Raw genomic sequence first — 23205 nt, 5'->3', positions numbered from 1 at the left:
GAGATCTGATGCATCCTGTGGCACAGTCTCCAAAGGAAAGTGATGGAGATGTCATCACTAGAGACACTTACAGACACAAGTAGGCTGAAAAATACATGATATAGTTTACTGCAAATAGCATTAGTACAGCACTGGAATGGAGGCTGGATAGCTAACCTCATGAAAAAATTATCATTCTTAACTTCTTGTCTTTGAATGTAGCATTGTGACTTTGCTTATTCTTATGTTTCCTGAAGCAAATCAAACTCCTGTTTTCCGAACAGTTTAACATACTTTACTTAGTTGTTATGCAACTTGACAGTCTCACTGTCTCAGCTATTAACCTTTATCATTGCCTTCCCCCAGCATACATGCAACTAGCTTCTGCTTTCCCTGCCATGTGGCTGAGAAGTTCCTAGTTGACATCCTCTCTTCCCCCAATCCTTGTCAACTGTAAAGCCAGCAGCCTGGGCAGGTGTTCCTGATCTGCTTTGTGTTACAGTCTGCACAGGTAGAAGGTGGTAGGTGTCTTCCTCGTGAATACTCTTAGAAGATCATTATTTGTATGTATATATATATACACATAGGGACAGGAAGGGGGAATATATAATTTTATTTCCCCCAATTGGAAAAATCAGAAAGCTTTAAAAGAATCTAACAGCAGTTTCAAACATCATTTCTACTTTTAATTTTCAAGCAGTCAGACTGCAGGGAAAACCTCCACCAAGGTTGGGCTGAGAAAGCGCAGGAACAGTTGTTGCGCAAGAAAGTTTCAGTTAAGATTCGCTGGTCCGGTGGAGGTGCCATGCAGGATATGCACAGCTCAGATGACCAGTATATATTTCTCCTCTTGCATTTTAACCACAAATGTAATAGCAGACCATACCACATGTTGTCTTTTGTTACTATACGGTGAAATGCTGCCTGCCAGGAAGGCAATTGCCTTTTGCCCCAAGGAGGCATGGTGGTGGGCAGCCATGGCAGTCAGGAGCACGGTGGCTTATCTTGAGGGCATGGTCCGGGAGCCACGGGATATGGCTTGGCCCCTTTTCACCTAATCCATCGCTGTCTTCCCAGCCCAGCAGATCTGATCTGAAAGGGGCGGCTGAACCAAGGGTAGAGAATAAAAGGTAATATTTAGGTCACTGATGTATTTTTAAATCAAGTATCTATTCATAAAAGTCTTCTTCCATGAGGTGTAGTGTTAGTGCCATCTGGTTTTCTGGCCCTGGGCCGCTGCCTTGGCTCAGGTCTCACTCCTCTGCTCAACTCCCTTCTCCAGGAGCCTCGTTGGAACTTTTATCATCTTCTTGACAGTGGTGTTCCTCTGCTCAAATATTCTTGGGGGATGATGATTTAGCATTTACCAGTGTTAAACAATGTAATTGAATCTCTTAATTATTAGAACTTAAGAAAGAAAACAGTTTTCAATATTTTTTTTCCCCAAAGCTTACATATGGCCCCTTCACACAATGCCAGCGTGCAGCAGTACAGCAGAGCCATGTGGTGTTCCTAGCACACGCAGGGAGGACAACGAAACCTCCCTGTGGACCAGGGTGCAACTCTTAACAAACCATGGGTATTCAGAACAAAAACTGTAGCCTGAGTATCTGGAAATGTTTCCTGTCAGTGACATCTGTGTCACTTAGGAATTTCCTTTTAAAGGAAAAGTTTTATAGCCCCATCCCCTAGAATAAGATTTCAGCAGAAGTTGTATGTACAGAAAAATTCCAAACCGTCTCACAGAGGAAAACAGTTTACATCCTCAGTTTCTTTGAGCTTTGTCACTGTCCCAGCTTCTTCAGTTTCTAGCTGCTCTGGTTAAGCCTCACACATTTCACTTATGTGATGCTTGTATTATTTCCAGAAACAATAAACAGCAGCTCAAGACAACAGAGTGAAACTCACTTTGAATCCTAAAATTATGATTCAGTATGATTCTGGTTTATGGCATTCAAGTTTAATCCCTTAACAAATGCTTAATGCTGTATAAACAAAAAACCCCCCATATTTATCAGATTTGAAGTAGTTTGTGGTTGGGGTATTATTTAAATAGGATTACTTCTTTATTAGATAATCCACTGAAGTGAATTTTGCCATATGCTAATATCTCTCGAGACATGTTTTCAGCTTTCTGCAGATCCTGCATGTTTTAGATGATCTTGGAATATTCTGCATTTTCCTGAGCAAAATAGCTTTGGGAGGAGGTCAGCGTATTTAGCCATTTAGGAAGCCAAGCATTCCATTCAGGTGCCTAAGCACAGACTTAGGAAATTAACTTTGGACAAGCAAACTTGGAGGATATTCAGATCATTTTCCAAATGGTCGAGCTTGCTGAGGTATTGTAAATATCCGTAGGAAATGGATCCACAGTTATGCATAATTACAGTACCCTACTTTTCTTGCTTCTAGATTAAAACTGAGCTCCTACTGTAATAAGTAACCATATAATTCAGAAAAAAAGAGAATTAAATTTACATAAAGTATAATAAAATTGAATAAATTTTCACTTTAGAGAGACAACAGAGTTATTCATTGGGTGCTATAACTGTTAAAATTAAGTTTCTTAAGAAAACCAGAGGATACGTCTGCTAAATATGGGAAAGAAAATTACCAAAGGAGCTATTCTAACTCTTCATTCTCATAATTCTTCTATGTCACACACACCAACAAATGTTACTTATGGAAGCATTTGAAACCCTGTATTTTCTTAATAAAGGCTGCTGGAGAGCACTGAGCACAGAGTTTGATAAGAAAAGATTAAGATTAATTACATTGATGTTTTTCCTACTTGGAGCCTAGTTCATTAATGACTGCTTTACATGCAGCTCTTAAGAAATTTTAGATATTTCTAAGCATTACTTTGAACAGCAGCATTGCCATTTCAAAAATGAAGTCTTATTGGAAGTGATTGAAGCCATAGCTCTGAAAGGAACTCAAAAAATTGTTAGTCTTCTGCACCAGTAGGAGAAATTAGTGCTTTCTTTCATGGTTGGAGTTCCCATAACAAGTCTGAAAGGGTTAGCATATGGGCAAAGCAAATTGTTGGCATTTTGTTGTTTCATGAAGCATATACATTCAAAATCTGTACATTGTACATCTGCTGAAAGAACTTAGCCAATTTGTCTCTTTTTTTCAACTGTTTATCGTCCATTACGCTCTGACACAGCTGTGGTGGCACTGTGGTAACCATGAATGTTCCAGGATGTTAATTTTTCTCTAGACTTTTGCATTACTTAAAAGCAAGTCTTTTAAAAACATCCTCCTTTCCCAGGAAAAATACATTCTCTGAGATATTTTTCCATTATTGTTGTCAATAATAGTTACTAAGGATAAAAGTTACACCAGGCTAAAAACGTTTGTGCCAAATCTCCCATCAGCAGCCAAAGTAAGATTCCCACTATTTGCTGCTTCCCAGCAAATTTCAATGTGGTTTATTGATTCAAGTGTATTCAATAATTCAGTTGTAAAACTTAACAGAGTTTTAGAACTTCCACTTACTTTATAAGCTTTAGTTATTTAAAAGAAAAAAAAAAAGATCTGGGTAGAAGTATTCTTGCTGTGATTCATTTACAGCTGTTATAACTGTAATAGCTGTTATAGGTTCGGTTAAGTTGTGTTGGTATTTTTTTACTGATTGTGACTGTTACTGGTTACATTGGTCGAGGTATTGCATAAATATTCAGTTATTTAGTCAGTTCTCATTCAGATTTATTTGGTCTTTGAGTTCAGAGAGAAAGATTTGTCCACTGTCTTTAACAGGAGTTCTCTCAGCTGGAAGCTGTGGGGTAGTGTGATAACCAAGCTTCAACTCCCTTCTCGGTATTTTTTTTTCTCTTCCTATTGTTGTAGGTCAACCTGAAAATTACATTTTCCAGAATTTGTAACAGTTCAGAGAAAACGTTTATGCATTTTTACGAGAAACAAAGAACTGAAATTGAGGAGATGAGCTTACGTGGGAGCAGGGGCATTTTTCTAGAGTGGTCCTGATGACTTCGTAGTGGCTGGGCTGCTCACAGGGGTACACAGGGGATCTTGAGTTCACATTCCCTCTTCTGCCTGATCTGGCGCAGGGCTTGGAACTGATTGGAGAGGAGATCGCTTTAATCTGTTTTATTTTGTATGACATACCTAAAACATTGATCAGAGCAACCGAGCGAGACTGAATGATTGTGTAGCTGGGAGTTTGTAGTACTGGGAGTCGTTTGTAGCTGGGACTAATGGTAGCCATCTATGAATGCAAGACCAGGGTTCAAGTCACTGCTCCAGTAAATATTTTAGCTTTCTTACACAATGGAAGATATTTAACAGAAAGGTCTGAGTTTAGAAGAGAGTAAGTTGCTGCAGGAATGGTACTAAAAGTTGTACTGAGACTCTGTGTAAGCGTTCCTCATCTTCAGAGCTTCTGTAAACCATAAACATCAGTGGATACATGCTTATTTTTATCTGTGAAAGCCTCCAGCTGCAAGCTGCGGGGATAACCAAGAATGTTGTAGCCCAGAATTTACCAACTGTCACTGGTGTGATACTGTGCCAAAAATGATGCTTTTAGATAATGCTGAGCTTTAAGCCATTTAAAGATAAAATTCAGGATAAATGTCAGATGTAGGGAGTATGAGAACCTATGGTATTTTGTGCTGTACTGGCAGGATTCATAAAAATCTGTTGCTTTTAGTGAAAAATATTCATCATTATAAAGTTAAAGAGTGGCAAATTTCTGTGAATGGGATATTACAGATCTAGGAATGCCTGAAGTAATAACTGTGACCCTGGTGCTTTGGATTTTTGAGAAACTAACCTTGGGGATGTTCTTCTCTTAGCTCTCATCATTCTCTTCACAACTTGTTTTGTTGTCATCCTCTGTCTCTGTACAGGTATGTGATTCTCCACCAGTCTGAGGTGCGTGCTATCCCAAATGGTGTAAGCCACAACACATGAACGTTTGCTCTCCGTGTAGGAGGGCCAAAGCGGCAGCCGCTGAGCTGTTCAGTAGCTGTTCCCAGTGGGGTGGGAAGAGGCTTCCCCTTCGTATCCGACAGGACACGGTTGTGTTTAGTCGCCTTCTGGGACCACCTGGTGCTCCACAGGGTTTGGACACATTTACTGGTTCAGTAGTTACCTCCTGGACGTGCGGCAGGAGCAGTGAAGGAAACATCCTCTAACCCGTCGTGAAAACTTGAAGGAGAGCGCGCTCTTAGCCTTTACAACATCTGTAAACAACGTCCTTGTGTCAATAGCTTTCATAGCCACCTCGAGAGACACGCAAATGGTTCAGCGGCCATAAAACACCCAAACCGTTGAATGCCTAGGCTTGACTGTTGAGGAAATATCTTTAGACTTTCATTTTATTCCCCCTTATGTGTCCCCAGTTGGTATCCTTCAAAGGATATTAAACTGAATACAGCAAATATCTGAAGATTTCATATGGTCATTTTGCTAGCACAGTACCAAGCACGTTAAATACATACGTATCTGTAGACGTTGTCCGGTGTGTAATCTTGGTAGAGTTACATTATTGTTGGTTTGTTACAGTGCATAGAGCCCTTAGCTGTGGGCAGAGGTGCCCCCCCTGTATAGTAAGAGCAACGCAGAACGATATAAATGGGACACAGCATGGTCACTCACTCAAAGAATGAATCATTCTGTTACAGGATAGAGATGCCACCAGGTTAAAAATAGGCAGGAAAGTGCAAAAAGCTGTCTGTCTGCCTCACAGTCAATAGCTGAAGGCAATAAGCCTACAGTAATAGCTGTAAGCAGTAGGACTACTTGCTTGTCCTCTTGATCATTATCCTTGCTGTCTTTAATTAGAAGAATTGTGTGCAGAGCTCTGAAAGGATACGTGAGCTACCGTTACCCGTATTTGGGGCTGTTGCTTTTGTGAGGACAAGGAAAAGAAAATGGGAAGATCATTTTGCTTTGCTGGTTAAGAATCTCGGTAATCTGCAAGATGTTCCCTCTGAGATTATTGCTGTGTTCTGCCAGGAAGGAGGTGAATTAACACAGGGGGCATCTTGTTCACTACTGCACGTTGGCAACCACAAACAACGTGCAAGTATGATTTGGGGGGGAAACGACCCCCACCTGATAAAAGCATGAGAGGGTTTGTTTCCTGTGGTCACTGAACAAAGAGATCTGCCGGCATAGCGGCCACCTCAATGTGACCTACTGACTTCCTAGAAATTAATTACCATGGGCTGTCTAATCTCTTACCCAGATGAAATTAGAAGAAAGAAAAAAAAGAACAGTGATGCAACGGCTGCGGCTCCAAGAGTGTACGCGCAGAGCTACGCCGGTCCGGCTGCGGGAGCGCGGCCGCCTGCGGCGCGGTTCCCGCAGAAGCGGTTCCCGCAGAAGCGGGCAGGAGCTGCGCACCGTGCGCAGGGTTCGCGGCTGCGTGTCTGCGTTCCAGGTGAAGGCGTTTCCGTGCTCAGGGACGACACGGTTTGGCCTGTGAATTCTTCGCAGACGATGGCTTGCTCCCTGCTGATGGTTGGGTTATGTTAGTATTAGGGGTGTAGCTAGGTGAGATTTATGCTGCTGAATCGAGCCTCTTTCTCCTTCTGCTTTGTACGTGTGGCTTCTTAAATATGTCGCAGCTTTACCTAGTTTTGAGTTACTGTCTCCCATTTCAGGGGGGAATGCTTCATACCCGTTTGCTTTTTCAGGGTGTTGGCTTGCTGGGTTGGGTCTCATCTCCACAAAGTCTATCTGTGCTTTAGAGGAGGAAGCTGGTAATGCAAAACACTCGGGCAAATCCCTCTAGTACTGCTATCGTGAGACATTTTTGCATGTTTTAAGACCCTCCCTGCTAACTATAGAGCGGATGGGGACATCAACAAATTATCATTTGATAATAAATTCTTGTGGCCATACATACAACTTCACTAATACATACAAACAGATTTTTCCCTTTCTGACAGCATGAACGGTGTCTGACATTTCAGGGCTATGAGGGCTTCCTTGTCTCTCTAGTTACTCCGTTCTTTAGGATGACATCTATTTCTGCATCTGTCTGCTCTTTATATTACTTTTCTGTCTCAAGCATCTCAATAAGGCTGTTAGTATTCTTTCTCCAGTTGGTTATATTTGTTTTCCTTTGCTTCTGGGAATCCTTTACACTGATTTCTAGTTATGTTGCAGTGTGATTTTACTGTTAAATGGGCATTGAAAGAAAATTCCTTCCTGTCCTGGGAACAGCTTCCCAATCCACGGATGATACAATGGCTCGTTGTTATTTTCCAATAATTAATTGGGCATGTTTTGCATTAATAGGGGTTCAAAAGTTTATGAAGCAACTTTTGGGGCCTTTGTTTTTTGGGGGTTTTTTTGCTGTGAATGTCTGTAGACAGATTAAGAAATCTAACACAATTGGATGACTACTGTACCTAAACTATAGAAATACCTGGGAAATCTTCAACATTAATATGCTTAAATTACGTTACTAGCTTACTCACATATGCAGTCTTTATTACCTTTAGTATTTGTTAGTTGTTGTGTGGAAAATACTAGTTTTTTGGCTCAGGTTCCCTAGTAAGTAGTTTTAACTCCTCTGCCCTCATTGGTGCTGTTAACCAGAAAGATTTGCAGGCTTGTCCTTTATTCTGAACTTAGGATAATGGCGGGTACTCCCAGCACAGTGCAATATTGGGAAAATCCTATTCCAGCAATAGGCTGTAGCTTATTTACTCATTTGCTCAGTGAGAGAGATTCAGTGAAAAAGCTCTGGTTGTAGAAATTCCTCTTTCCTTTTTTGCCCTCTCTCTGATCTGATGAAAAGAATTCGTATGTATTAAGTCTGAGTAGGAGAGGACTGTTTTGTTCTATAAATTGATAGATTTTTTTCATAGGTAGGGCACACATTCAGATAGGGCCCAAAAGTCATCACCATGCATTGGTTCCTGAGAAATTGTATTATGTTTCCTGCCTGCTTTTTAACAGAAAAAATGTGTGTGTCGCTATCTGCTGTCACATTCAGCACCTGCAAATAAGTAATAATGGATGGGATATATAAGCCACATGTTACTGATGAGCTCTATATTTTTGGTATTGATATGAGTTAGCAAGGCTGTTCAGAGAGCCTTGTCTTGAGTTTGAGCTCAGCAGTGCCTGTTCACTGAAAGAAAAAGATAATCCTACTTCCTTCAGCAGCTCTAGTTCACTCTAATTTTAATTTTTTTCTTTAATGAGGGGATGTCTCTTCTGCATATGCAATATTAGCTTTTCCACTTCCCTCAAATGGAATAATAAAGCTTTACATGTCTACCTTAAATTGTGTAGCTGGATCAATGTTTATATTTTTTCATGCTTTTGTATTTCCTGTAGCTGATGACTTTATTTTCTTGGAGTTTGTATTAACATACAGTATAGTCGAACCTGTTATCGTTATCCTTGTAACAATGTAGTCCTAAAGCAATGGGAGTTCATTTTACTGTAGAAAAAACAATTATACTGGCTGTTGAGGTATTTTACCAATATCTGCTCTTCATTACTTGCTGCATTTTCATCAAGGTGCATGGCTATAAAACAATATTTTGCCTTTTTCTTTCTTTTTTATTTAATTCATTTAGGTTTTTTGTTACTGCATCGACCTAACAGTAGCAGAGTTCATTGCAGAGGTTCTGGTTTTAAAAGCCAACCAACTCTTCTAGTCACTTCTTTCTGAGATCTGGTTTTAAATTACATTATGCTGACCAAACCCTTATCTCACTTGTATAAAAAATGGACTGCTGTCTTTGATGCAGATTTCTAAAGGAGTTTGAGACTTTGCAAGACGTAAATAGTGTAATCAACAAAGCAAGGCTTATAATGTCAAGAGTGTCAGCTGAAAAGAAAAACTGATGCTCCAAAAAATGTTTATATGGTTCTACTTGATCTGAGGATGCTATACCAGATAACATAGTCTTTGATTCTTTTACTCACTGATCTGTTTTTAAGCATGTATTCATGCACATGCTGTAAATGCATCAGTCCTTTGCAACATGAAGGAAAATATGCAAATAAAAGGATTTGATAATACTTTAAAGTGTTTGAGCACCTGATTAAAGGACAAGCAAGACAGAAACCTAATTCCTTCTGATTCCTTTCTTTTGTTTGAAATGATAAAACGCATATTGTTATTTCTTCTCTTTTATTCACATTTCGTTCCTGAGCATATAGCTTGTCCTTTTAAAAGCTACGATGTAGTTGATTTTTTCCCTACTGTCGTTCTACTCTTAAGAAAGGTGTAGGAATGACTCACTTTCTGCCTAATGCTGCCTTTAATTGATGACTCATCTGCTTGTCCCACCATTAGTGGTCTTGTATGCTCTGAGGTTGATCAGTAGGTGTTCTATGTAGCCTCCTATTTAGACACAGACTGTTACGGTGCCGTTCTTCAGGCATAAATGTGCCTGGCCTATTTGGCAACAGCTCTCTAATATTTTTTTCCCCCAATCAATCGTTACGACAGAAAAGGAACCACCCACTGACAGATCACAAAGGAAAAGGAGTGCATCTTTACAGCCGGGATATTCAAAAGCTTCTGGAAGCCTTTCACTCCTGGACAGGGATGGTACCTTTCACACTCAAGTCTTTGACACGTGAAGCTTTTTAACATGAGAAAAAGGAAATTTCTATGATTCTGTTAAAACCGAAAAGGCCTTTGTGTATCAAGCCTGTTATCAGCTAAGCATTATGTCCAATTTGAGTTTTATCCCATCCTTTTCAGCTCTGCTATTCAGAGCCTTTGTCTTCGAGTCTAAACATGACATTGAGCATTGAGGCAGCAGCCAGAAATACCCATCCTCATCCAGCTCACAGCAGCTCTTGTGCTCTGCATTGCTAGTTCACACAGTATTTGGGTAAAAATTATATTGTTTTTAACATTATATTTAACAGTAACTGGAAGTGTTGCTTGTTTCTGTTTAGATGAGAGTCCTTACACAAAGTCTGCAAACCAGGCAAAGGCACCTGATGGAGCACTGTCTGTGAGGAGACAGAGTATTCCAGGTAAGATTTGCTTTGCTTTTTATAACACCTAACTTGTTTGTGAACAGCAAGGTAATACTAATCAAAACTCAACTAGTTATAAAAAGCAAATGAATTACAGTTACTACCAAGCAACTTTATAAGGAGGGCTCCAGGGGAGCTGTAAGGAGTTCTGCAGGTCACCTCGAGCTTTTGCTATGAAGAACATCCCTGTGTCTCTATCTTTTGCAGCCCATTTCAGACATCGATCACAACCTTTTCATCAGAGGCTCGCCTATTTTCAGGCCCCGTGAAACCTGTTCTGTGATATCTGGCTTCGATGGTACAGGGAGCTTGTATTTTCCACTGCCGACTGGACAGGCTCAGAAATCTAGCAGAGCAACACTACGTCAGAGTTCTCATTTTCACGTGATTTATGCCCATCCTTGTCTTTTCTGTCATCACATCACCAAAAGCTGGACGACTAGATCAATGGTTAAAATAGTGATATTCGAACCTGTGTGTCTCTTAATTACTTCAAACGAGTCTGCAAAATATGCCTGTGAAAAGCAAGTTTTACATATACTATGCAGCAATCTAAGGGGATTTTCACCTCAAGTATAATGAAAACAAATGAACACTGACAAAGGTTGTGCACAGGCGGAATAACTGATGTTGCCATTCTCACCTCAAGCACGATAACCTCTGACTTGAAGGGAAGATGTATTGCAATAGAAACCAGAAACTGTAAGGTCATGTCACCCACCTTCTAATGGCTAATGTTAATATTCTCTGCACTCTCTGGCCTTGTTGTACAAAGTCCCACCATCTACAGGGAGGCTATGGATACAGGGGATGGAGCTCAGACCTTTCCCACTGCCAGGCTCAGATCTCATCCCAGTAGATGTAGCATTTCTGAAGGGCCGAATTACAGGTTTTATGTAGGCTTTGTGTGCCTGTTTGTATGTGTGAGAGCGCGCGAGCTGGATGATTTACTGTTGTTCATAATGAACATTTTTGTCTGTTGAAAACATCCTAGGGATTTACAGATTGTTATTTTTATGGTAGAATCATGAAGATCGTAACCATTGTGAAATGGCACGACTACAGTGTCCACCGTGTGCAGTTATTGTTATGAGAAAATCTGTAATTATACAAACACCAACCAGTTTTTTTTTATCCAAGTCAATACAAATCAAGATTCATTGTTCTACAGAGTGAATTAAGACCTCTATACAGGTACCTTTTCAGGTACTGCTTTAGCTCATAAGTCACTAATATTTAATGTACTAAGTATCTACTTTTTTTTTATTTTTTAAATCTTCTGAATTTTTTTTCACTGTGAACTTAGTAATTGCCATATATGGTGTGGTTAGGGTATTTATAAAACACTTATGCTAATGTCCAAACACAGACTGAAGTTCATGGTTTCACATGACATTTTGAGAACTCTTAACGATTTTCATTTGTGTTCTTTAAAGAGAAGGTTTCATGAAAATTGAATTGGTGTGATTTTTCTTTAGAGCATTTGATAAGATTAGGATTTCAATTGTTGAATTCATGACTAATGACCATTTATTTTGAATTTTTTAAAAATTTGCTGTATATTCTGGAGTTTTTGAGAGCACTGCAGATAAATCTTTCCCATGTGCTCTGCATACAGTTTGTTCAGAAAGGTAATACTGACAAGTGTTTGATGAGATGTACTCTGTTTCATTTCAGGTGTTCTGAAAAAACTAATCTAAGCTTATGTATGTTCTTCAGCTATATAGTGAAGACATTTATCTTAATGCATTGGTGCATTTCTAGACCTTTAGGAGGCCCAAAGGACAAATGAGATTGAGCTGGTTGGATATTAAAAAAAAAATTAAATCTTATTCATGCCCTGACAAATTTATATTCTAGCACAGCGGATGTTGTGGGTTTAGGTACATAAATAACTTTGTAAAACTAAGTACTATTTTGAGAAGTAACTTGAACATTTTGTAGTTGACTGAAGTTTCTGAAAATAACCTGTAGACATTCGTATCACTTGGACACTGAGAAAATTCGACCCCACATTTCACATGTAAGCTAGCACCTTGTAAATAGCATCTATTCTTGCTTGTCTGTGGGCAGTTCATCCATATTATGGGTTTGTCTTGACACAGATGCGGAAGAATCCCAGCTAGCCAGCTTGGCTTGGTAGTAGGAGATGTACTAGTAGCATTAACTAGTTTGAGACCAGAAGTAGTACAGCCGCTTTTGCTGGGGGGCAGGATTGTGATTCTGGCAGTATGTAGGTCATCTCCAAATAGCTTTTTAATTGGAAGGTATGATGCAATGAATCTGGTAAATTCTTGTAAATGTGGATGGAGACACGTCAGCTGGAGTTAGTGTCAGTAATCCTTACATGGAGAGCATAGACTGCATGGAAAACGTTAATTTCTGTTCCTCCCAGATGGTATGCCTGATAAAACATCACATTCCTGTAGTGCTGTTTTTTCAAGCTTGAAGCATGGCAGTGCCTTTGACAGTATAGCTGTCTAATCCACTTGATGTTCTGTCATTCCTGAGACATGGACAGCAGAAGTCTTATTCCCAAGGAATGCTCTGGCCGTTGAATCAGCCAAGAGAAAACTTTTGGGTTTTAGCAACGTAAATGATCTTATACTGAGCTTTGCACAGATTTGAGCAGTCTGTGGAAAAAATACTAGCGAAAATATATATATCCAGGATGCGTGATGTAAATCTTCCAGTGCAGTGTGGGATCGTGTCATCTCCCTGTGCCTGGTGAAAGTTCCTTCTCATGACATTTGAATTCACTTTTAAGGATTCCGAGTGCTCTTTCCTTTGGCCACATGTCAAAAAGGGGAGCTTTTGTTGCTGTGAGGCCCAAAACTACTATACCGACTGTAAACCCCAAGAGGTTTTTATCCTTCCATGTGAAACTGTATTGAATGTGCAGTATTGATGAGCAAAGACTGAAGACACAGAGAAGTAATATAGTTCTATAGAGGTTACACGGAGCTCAGGCTTGGTTTATTTTACAGGAAAAAAACACTGAAATAATCATTTTATAATTAAAGTCAAATGAGCACATACTGTGAGATCAGTGCACTGAGTTTAATTCCTTTCATCCCCAGAAGCAGGGAATGGATTAAGCATCTCTCTGGAGCAGAGCTTGCTTGCTTAAGATGCAGAATGCGTTATTCATGTGATGAGACTACATGTCATATTTATCACGTCTTCACATGGTGCAAAATCAACAAGCAACAGATCCTTTCAAAGGGATTTACAGAATTGCTGAAATTATAGTTAATTCAAATTATATGCATTAATATAATTGCAGTTTGAAACTTGGGCTTATTTTTGCAGATGTGTAGGTGTTTAGTTATAGTTATATATATGTGATTGTTTGAAACATTATTTAGCGTCACAGTCAGAATTTCTTAATGTAAAAGTGAGGCTTGAACTAATGCCAGCATGACAAGCAGAGCCTGCAAAGTAAGAAACAAAGAGTTTTTTCTCCTCTGAACCTTTAAATTTAGGCTGTCAACTAGCATATAATGAAACCTTATTGCTGCTCTGCCCATGTAGTCGGGTACAGAAGCCAACAGGGTGTGTGCTGTGCCCCATTCGGGAAGCTGTCACTGTCGGACTAGTACTTAGGCACGCGAATGAAAGCAACGTGTTTCAAAATTCAGAGGTAAGACCCTTCCCTCAGAATCACAGAGGCAGTTAAAAACATCTGTCATTTAACCCCAAAGTATTTGATAGTCACTTGTTGGCTAACCTCTCGAATCCCTGGGCTTAGGCAGCTGTAGTTCCGACTGAGTTCCTGGGCTGAGATCTCCTCCCGGCTCGCCGAGGGTCCGCAGCAGTGCGGGGCCGAGGGGAGGCGTTAGGTCAACAGCACTTGAGTCAACGGTGTCGTTCCTGGGGTTGCTTATTCCTGCGAGAGCTTTAAAAAGGGCATCAAATATTCCAGCGGTACTGATGCCTTGTCGAGAGCCGATGTCGCTGTTAAAGAGGCACTTGGAAATCAAGGAGGCTTTACCATATGCTTAAAGATAAGCATGTTCTCAGTACTGTCCTGAATATGGACAGGCTGAATAGCTGCTCCCACGCTTTCCAGACTAAAATACAATGCCCTCTTATCTGTCTTAACAACATGTCAACACTAATGCTGTGCAAATTGTTTATTTATTTGTCTGTTTTCAATTCACTCACTGAAAATTGAGGGGGTATAGGGGAACGAAATAACCTGACGCAAGCATAAAAATAATTCCTCCATGAAACAAAAAGAGACACCATAAATTTGAGGCTGATTAAAATGGTTCATAAAATCTGCAACATAATTTTGGTTTTAGTCCAATTCTGTATGTGCTTTTTATTGAGTCTTAAAAGTTACCATTATTTTAAAAAAAATTTAAAATAAATAGTCAAAAACCCCACAGTTTTTGAAGAGCTGAAACGTTTCATCTTCTCAATGTTTTATTTTTGTTGGCTGAAGCCATTAGTAAGTTTCAGTTAAATTCTGCAAATAGTTTTAGTTGGGTTGAAAGTCTGTTTTTTTAGGGGAAAAGCTAATTTGTACCCAATCTATTTGACATTAAATTTAAAAAAATCCGTACTTTATACTTCTTGAATCTACTGACTCAGACATCTGCACTATGGGAGACTTATAGAAATAGGAAGTTTTATTGCTTGAAGTGGTCAGGGGCTCAAAGATCTACAATGCAAACCGTAGTCTGAGACAGCTATTTGAATCATCTGTGAATTCAGAGATTTAGTTTAGCTAGAAGGATTGCAGTCATGTAGCTGTCTCTCTCCTAAGTAAATTCTTGTTCAAAGAACCGGTGCCAAATAACGAGGGACATAGTGGGAATATTTCCTCAAACAGAGGAAATTTCCTTTTCTGGGGGATGGAAGAATAACACAGCTGCCTCCCTTCTGCCCTGCTGAACGCAGCTAGCAAAAGGTCCGTGAAGTGTTGTCCCTCATCGTGTTGTCTCTGATCCACTGTTGTTTCACCTCCCGCATAACCCTTGTGCTCCAGCTGTGCCGGCCCCTGGGACCCACGGAGCCGTTATGCCTTCCCAAATCTCATTCCAGCCCCCTTCTGCTCCACAGTGACACCTGGTTTTCTGAATAGGCAAATTGTCCGTATTTATGGTGAGAGGGCATTGCAACCCTTAATGGAGAAGAGGAGGAAGGACCAAACCGCGATGTTATAAATCATTCCCTTGACATTTTCTACACCATCATAGAGCCTGTGTTTCTCTCTAATAATTTTTTTTTCATTATTTGTTGTTTGCAAGTTTTGTGTGCAGTTGCAGGGATGTACTAACAGGTCAGTTGTTAAAATAGGTCACTTTACTCTGAAGGAAAATTGTCAAGACTTTGAAGTTTGAAATTAAAGTGACCAGATTTTTCAGTTCCTTTGTACATGCATGAATACTGCACTTTCTTTCCACACTACCTGATTCTTTGAAGCATGCTAAAATACAGGTTTCCTATTTCAGCGCAGTGTTTGATCTCAAAAACAGGGCTAGCCATCAAACTGGAGGGAAAACACAGAGTGAATGTACAGCCCTGAGCGCATCCTCTGCAGTGGCTCAAGCTCTGGTATTGCTGTTATTAGCAGTTTTTCAGCCTTGTTTTTGGGGCGTTTGGTAAAAGAATTTTATTGCAAAAATGAAATGTTAAACAAACATTTTTAAGGTAAGCTGAATTTTGAACTACTGAGCTAGAAGGGAGCACATGCAAATCAAAGAACCTTAAAATGCCTTGCAAGGATAATATTTACAGAGCTGATACTGAAAAGATAATTACTGTATGATGTCGTGTCCTCTGTAATTGCTTAGGACAAAATATTCCTAGGAGAAGTCATGAAATACTAAATTGTCGTGAAATATTGTAATAAAAACTATAATTAATGTCCTGGGAATTTTCAGGCTCTGAAATATTTAAGTACACAATGTATATGTCAGTAGAAAGCAGTAAGGCAGTTTTCTTCTGATCCTTGGCTCTGAACACGTACAGGTGCTATTTAGCTGTTTACAACACCACAAAAGTATGCCTTTTTTTCCCCTCCCTGACCCACAGCCTGCTGTGCAGCAAATGTTCATATTCTGTCTCAGGCTACACCAAATGTGGCTTTCCTGAGGGGTTTGTCTACTGCCCACTACTAACAAACTCAAATGTAGGTCAGCTGGAAGCTGAAGAATTTTAAAGACCATTCTACTTTCTTTGCTATGATTGGGGGGGGGGGGGGGTGTGTTGTAGCACACAGAAATGTCTGTTTAATCCTGAAAACAAGAATATAGTGCTATAGGAAAACAAGCGAAGGTTGTGAAGAAATAAGAAAATAGTTGAGAGTTAAAATATATGTGTAATTCCAGGATCCAGTATAGATTAGAGTTAGAGACAGAACATGCAATCCAGTTACAATGTGCTTGAGTGGCCAGTATAAAATTGTATTAGCTGAATTTAACATTTGTGTGCGCTGTGCTACAGTTTAAATGAGGAAAAGGTCTGTACAGCATAGTATGATACAAGAATTGATAGAGTGCATTATGTTTCTTTTACAAGAGAATCTCAGAAATAAGGGAGAGATCTAGAAAGTAATACAGAGAGACAGGAGAAATCGGAAAAAAATGCACATGGATTAAAAAAAAAAATTAAAGACTTCTGATGTGATCCAAGGATACAAATTTCATTAAGTGACACTTAGGAGGGGAAGACAGCTCCCAGGTTATTCTTGCTGTAGCTCAACTGTTACCATCTGAGCCAGGTTCACAGTTACTGACAAATGCGACAGACAGATGATCCATCCCCGGTGGGGAGATGTTTACCTATGTGCAAACACACCTCCAGAGCCAGTTTTGTTTTCCTCTGTGATTAATATGGCATTGGCAAGACAGCGGTTGTTCAAAAATAGCTGTTCTCATGCTTGCAGTTAACATGGTCCAATTCCTTCAGACTCCTGTGTCAAGTAAAACCGCAGAAGATGTAAACGATCCCATTATTTTTTGACGGAGTGCTGCTAACTTCAGCAGTCCCCTTTGCATCATTTGCTACAGGGCAGCCACCTTCTCAAGCAGCGTCGCTTAACTTGTGCAGACCTCAGTCACCTTTTCCAGCCTCATCAAAAGAAACCTGCCTTACCTTTGACTTCAGCTTCTCTCAGATTTCATAAGCGCTCTGATAGCACAGATGCTGTGCTGTCTTGCTCTAATCCTTCATTCCCTACCAAAATATTCAATACTCTTCACTGGCTAACTAGTTTTGCAGATTAAAAGCGTGATTTGCCAGAGGAAACCTGTCACAAAATCATCCCCTACCTTCTTCATAGTTGTGGAAAGAAGAATTCATTGCAGAAATAAAACCTGAAAATAATATATATCTCTCAGTAAAGGCCAGTTAGGAAGTTGAAGTATGGTGTACAAAAGCGCTTTTTCCCCCTCAATTTGCATTTGTCTCATAGACACTTACTTTTACTGTGTACTTTGTAAAATCAGCACAGAATGCTCAGACTTGCCACTGAAAAGACTTTTAGCATTTAGAAATCCATTAGCAATAACCTCTGCAGTCCCAGTTATTATGGTAACTGTTTGGGGTGATTTCCTAGCAGAAGCAAGTTTTTTGACCTGTGTGATGCAGATCACAGGCTAGTAAGCTTTTCTGTACTTGAGGTGTTTATTATATCTGCAAAGTCATTTGCTGATTTTCATGTTTAATGAGAGGCTGCAGTTGCTGTACCATTTACAGTCTTCCCTGTGTGTTTGTTTAACCTGCTAGAGGTTTATCAAACGGTCTGTGAAGCATCTGCAGAGCTACATGTCTTTTACTTCTCATCAACACTGGAAATTCCTGAATTTGGTTTCACATATTTAAAATTGAAAGAAGTTAGATTTCTTCCTTATCCTTCCTCCCTTCCACCAAAATAACTTTGTTGGAAGGATTTCATATATCGCATTCATGTAAACATGTTTCATACACAGATAAACCCCAAAGAAGTTTAGCTCTCATAGTCTACTGAGTCTACTGAGTTCTTACCTAAATGAGATTGCTGATGGTTTATTTATACATTTTCTTTACAAATCTGCTACCATGCTAGTGCTTTTCAATACTGAAAAGGATTAGAATAGAGAACAATCTAATTTCATTCTTTTCACCATAAATGAGGAAGAAAATGCATTCAAGGCAATACTGTACATGAGGAACATGCACTTTTTCAAATATCCAACTGATATGAGGTCTGAAATTTAAATACCTTTTAACTATTTTCACTTCTATATAAAAGTTGATTATGGGCACAGCCAATAGCAGGATTTGTTGCTGATGGTACCAAACACCTTCATTTATGGATATTTGGATTTAGTTGCACATAATTTTATCAAACTTCAGCCCTTCAAAATCAAATGTATTAAATTATTCCAACTGCAGTTTTTCCCAGCAAAATCAGTTTAGCTATAGGTAGTATGATGAAGATGAAACCCCATGTAGTATCTATAACATCATTAAAAAACCCGTCTCAACTATTTAGCCCTCGCACACATGCATCTTGGGGCGGAGATGGCAGTTTTGAGCAAACCGTTCTGTATTCAGCCATTGCGCTTGCAGCGTGTTGCAGGTACTCCGTTGGCCATTCGTTAGTTGGAAGCAGCAGTCCCCACCGCCTGCCTTGTCACCGTGGTGCCGCAGGGTTTCCCGATGGCACCCAAAAATGGGCTGGGAGGCATCAATCAGTGCAGCTCCCGAGGCTGACGGTCCCGTCTCCCGGTTCTTTTCCTGCACAGCTTCGGCATGCTCTCTGAACTCCGCCAAGGGAAAGCATCCTTGTGATGGTTGCTTTCTTTCATTTTAATCCAAGTGTTGGTGGCTTCTGTCGAAAAATCGACTCTCCTCTAAAGGCTTCAGTTAGAAGAGGGGGCAGGCTGTAGAGGCCGTCTGAGGAGAGAGAAACGAGGAGAAGCCAAAGATGGTGAGTAGTCCTGAGAGGTATGGAAAGAGAAGCTGGACGGTCTGGGTGAGTTTGGAAAGAGGGAGGAAAGCTACAGGCTCGTTAAAGGTCATGGCAAGAGGTGACGAGCACAGGGAGATCTGTAACCCTGTGATTGTGTGACTGATCGTGGTCCGTTCCTGGCTGAACACAAGACTCCTCGATCCCTGCAATCTCTGCTGTCCACAAGAAGCTGTAAAACTCTTCTTTCGTGAAATGGGACTTTGATTATCCCTTGTGGAGTAGAACAGCCCATTACAGCTACCAGAGGTTCTTTGTTGGTTTAGGTAACTGAGAAGCTAAAGCTCAATATTGACCTCTTGAAAACCACCGCATTTCCACAGGATAGCACGGCTGGGTTTTCGTGGGGAAGGAAGGGAGTGTCTGCAGAAAAAAGGAAATTACATGAGGAGAAGATCCATGAGGGTGCTCAGGTTCCCCAGTCTGTTCGGAAGTGAGGAAACGTATAAAAAATATTCAGGCGGTATCTTTTTTGCATGGGTGGGAAACTATTCAGACATTCTAATCTATACTGTTATCAGTTTGGCATTGGAACAAAAATGTGGATTCAACAGAAAAACTGATTTTTGCATCATTCAATTGAGACAATCCTCCTGGATCCAATATCACTAGAGAGGAAGAGTAAGCAATAAACGTGTGGATGCAGACTGAGTCTGTGGATTCAGAAAGGATCGAACAAATTAATTGGCAAGAAATTCATATGTAAACACTACAAGGACCAAGGAGCATTGTATCCTCTAATGTGACAGTACTGGATGTTGGGGAACTGTGGCAGGACTGCACTGGACAAATTGGCAGGCTTTCATTCTCTCCCTAAACAGGACCTTCTTTTCTTGTTTCCAACATGGAGCAGGACTAGATGGAGTGTTAGTCTGACCCAGCAGGGTGTTGCTGTCTTTCAGAAGTCCTATGTCACACGATGCTGTAGGCAGAACCATACGACTAGCAAAAGAAATCCCAGCATCTTCCTTTAACATCTGAGTAATTTGGTAGTCTAAGAAGTTGAGGATAATTTTTTATCATTGGCCTACTTGGGTCTTTTTGGAGTTGATGGAGTCTTTTTGTCTTAGAGTTGTAGATAATTAACATGATTTTTTAAATTTTTTTTTAATGATGTTCCGAATGTGTTTTCCAGTACCTCTTTAAAGGAGTTCATACATGCTTTTCATCTGTTTTTTTAAAATCTCCCATTCAGTTTCTACAGTGATTATAAATTCAGGACATGAAGATAGGAAGAAAATAATGTATCGTCTACCAAGATAACAGCACTGTCACAGCAAAATATGCTGTCCCAGATCTGGATAATAGCTGCCTCTTCTTTTCAACAGTATCAATGGGTCAAAGCTACAAGGTTTCACAGTAAACTTTGACTTTTACATCAAAATCTTAATATTTTTTTTGTTACAAAATTATATGTCCATTTTTGCTAATGTGAAGTTGTTTGAAGTGTTTAATGTGGATGCAGAAAGGGTCATTTCTTTGCTTGTTTGTTTAATAGCATTTTCATGCTGCTTAGAATCAGAAGAGGGAAAGAGATTTCGGTGCTTGTGTGTCTTCCTCACTGCATCCCTGGTATGTGGGGCAGACAGAGATAGGAATTCGTGCCTCACAGCGTAGAATAAAAGTGTTAGGCATGTCTGTTTTGTGTAGGAGCTGTAAGACCACAAGTTAATTATAGCATCATTAGAAACTAGGTTTTTGTTTGTGGTAGGAACAAAGAGCTCATTCTTTCAGGTTTTAGTGTATTTATTGTGAATTTATATGGAGTTCGTGGGGCAGAAGAGACCTTGGTGACCATCTTAACTAAATATACAACTTCCCTGAATTTACTTACATTTCAACTTGTATTTGAATTATATTTTAGAGGGACATTCGGTCTATTTAAGGTTGGCAGTGATACAAAATCCATCGCAGCCTTTTGTTGTTAGCCTCATTGCTTTTATTTCTAGCTTGAGTATGTGTGGTTTCAGCTTCATCTCATTTGTGATAGAGTTGTTTTTCATCAAAATTCACTTCATCCTATATAGGTACTTCATTATGAAATCACTGTTTAATCCTCCCTTTTTTAAAGTAAACAAATTGTGCTTCTGGGGTCTTTAGCTCCCAGGTGTGTTTCTTTAACTATTCTGAAAGCTCTTTTCTGACTCTCCTGCCCTCCCTTAGTAGTAATCTTGTTGAATTGTGTCACAAGAATGAGATAAAGCATCCAAGTGATGGTCACTACTCCACTAAATGCAAAGGTGTACTAAGTATTGCTATGTAGAACTCTCTTGTTTATATATTAATGGTTTTCATAATTATTCTGGCCAGTCAGAGTTTTGATCACCTGTCAGGTTTCCCAAATCCTTTTCTGTCCACATTAATTTCATAATTAATTTGCTGGGCACCTGTTTTTTTATATACAGGTGCAAACATCTATTCATACCTCTTACATTAATAGAGCGGGAGACTTTATTAAGTTTGTAGGTGATATACAGGCTAGTAGAGTGCAGATGCTTATATTTTTTATTTATTGTCCTTGTCCAAATTTCAGATACCGTTCTCACTTTGTATTTTCATGGTCTTGGGAATCCACTAATGTTGTGTGAATAAACACATAAAGAAGGCTCTTCAGTAAAGTCTCACTTACTAACAAACTGAAAAGAGTACAGAAAGCAAAACAAGGAGTATTTTAATAGGGTAAAATAGCAATGAGGCCAAACCCAAGAGATTTCAATGCTCTTATTCACAGAAAACATTGGTGGAAGGACACTGTGAATATTAATGCAAGCAGGAACAGGTGCCAGTCTTCAATGCTAATAGATTTTATCAGTGAAGTAAAACGAGCCCAGCTTAATTGTTAACTCTGAGACAAGATCGTGCCAAGACTTTCTTCCCATTTTCGATGACATTGTGACCCCAAATACTTGTCAGATAAATGATACAGAAAATGAGCATTGACCTTTGTGGTAGTAAAACCCCAGTGTTATAGAAAAATGAGGGGGACATGCTGGGGCTGAATTTTAGATATCATTGACAAACAATGAGTCATCGTACCTGGTAACACAGTGTGAATATTGATCCCCAAAATACTGCTTCTGTAAACGAAAGTGAGAAGTGAAAACTGATAGAGGTCGTATAAGGGAAATCTTGTCACTAGACCAAGACTGCAGCAAAATAGACCAAATCTATCAAGAATAACTAATGGTGCAGTACAATTTAAATTAATAATAATTTCTAAATAATTTGCGTGGAACATATTCAAATGGGAGTAAAAATGTGTGCTCTTCCAAAAACTTTTCAGGTTGAGTTCTGGCTAAAAGATACGTCATTAGTTCTGGAATTGAAAATTTAGCAAGTGTATTTGAAAGTCATTACAAACTTGTAGCTACAAAACCAGATGCCTAGTAAGGAATTTCTGCAGTTTCATGATACATATTGTACCTAAGTCTAATGAGACTATTAAAATCCAAGAGCTTTATTCCTTAGCCACTAACAAAAGGTAATGGTGCAATAGAGAGCAGATAGTCAATGGGAACATAACAAAAATAATGGAGCTCGACTTACTTAATCCCACACCACACAACATTAAGTCAGTCAGTCTAGCTTAAGTGCTAGCCAACTTCAGTGATAGCTGGACATGATTATAAGGTATGGTGAGATGTGCTTTTCATAGGCTGAGTTAAGGGTGTTGGGTGTCTCAGTATTTTTGACAACTTGTGGATACATTTTATAGTCCCAATTTTCTCTATGTCCAAAGTTGGAGTAGAGTCTAAAACATTTTATATGCCGATCCAATGCACATTTTAATACATCCACTACCCTATAAAATTATCATTGACCAGTAGTTAATACGTGGGGATCAGAAGATATCAGGGCATCATCTTGTACTTTTCTAATGCATGTATGATTCAAAATTAAACATTATAAACTCAAAACCATACCAAATATTCTTATCAGGTGGTAGCAGTTAACATTAGGCTGGTATCTCTATCTCCATCATAAGTTCTGGGTCTTCACTGGGGAATAACATGATGAATGTGCAGACCTGTTATGGCTTGCGGATCACCTCCTCCAGACTCTGCTAAACCACGCAGGGAAAGAAAATCCAGAGCAAAGACTCTTATTACAGGCATTCTGTAAGATGTCTAAACTAGGTGTTTCCTGGAAAATACTGCTGGCAAAGCTGGGTTGGTTGGAAGAATGAGTTTTGCAGTATTTCTAAATTAGCAAAGCTTCAGGGTGGGCAAAGTGACACCAGGACAGAAGTGCTGTCTCTCTTCTTTTGC

The 23205-nt window shown here is 39.6% G+C and overlaps 2 protein-coding genes across 16 annotated transcripts in view; both read left to right on the top strand.

Annotated features, from left to right (window-relative positions):
* The window catches only part of LLPH (LLP homolog, long-term synaptic facilitation factor), a 556390-nt gene that overhangs the window by 363618 nt on the left and 169567 nt on the right, over positions 1-23205 (top strand). The gene's annotated exons all lie outside the window — the stretch shown is intronic.
* The window catches only part of GRIP1 (glutamate receptor interacting protein 1), a 335051-nt gene that overhangs the window by 215405 nt on the left and 96441 nt on the right, over positions 1-23205 (top strand). For 14 of the 15 annotated variants that reach the window (XM_049792219.1, XM_049792224.1, XM_049792222.1 and 11 more), the window contains exon 2: positions 9889-9969. The exons of the other annotated variant lie outside the window; for it this stretch is intronic. In XM_049792219.1, the coding sequence (XP_049648176.1) occupies positions 9889-9969 (81 nt within the window). The remainder of the gene's footprint in view (positions 1-9888; positions 9970-23205) is intronic. 15 annotated transcript variants of the gene reach the window in all.

Source organism: Accipiter gentilis, chromosome 34, assembly GCF_929443795.1.
Source record: "Accipiter gentilis chromosome 34, bAccGen1.1, whole genome shotgun sequence".
Classification (NCBI taxonomy): Eukaryota; Metazoa; Chordata; class Aves; order Accipitriformes; family Accipitridae; genus Astur; species Astur gentilis.
The sequence above is the reverse complement of the archived record's forward strand: the minus strand, read 5'-3'. Positions and strand labels throughout refer to the sequence as shown.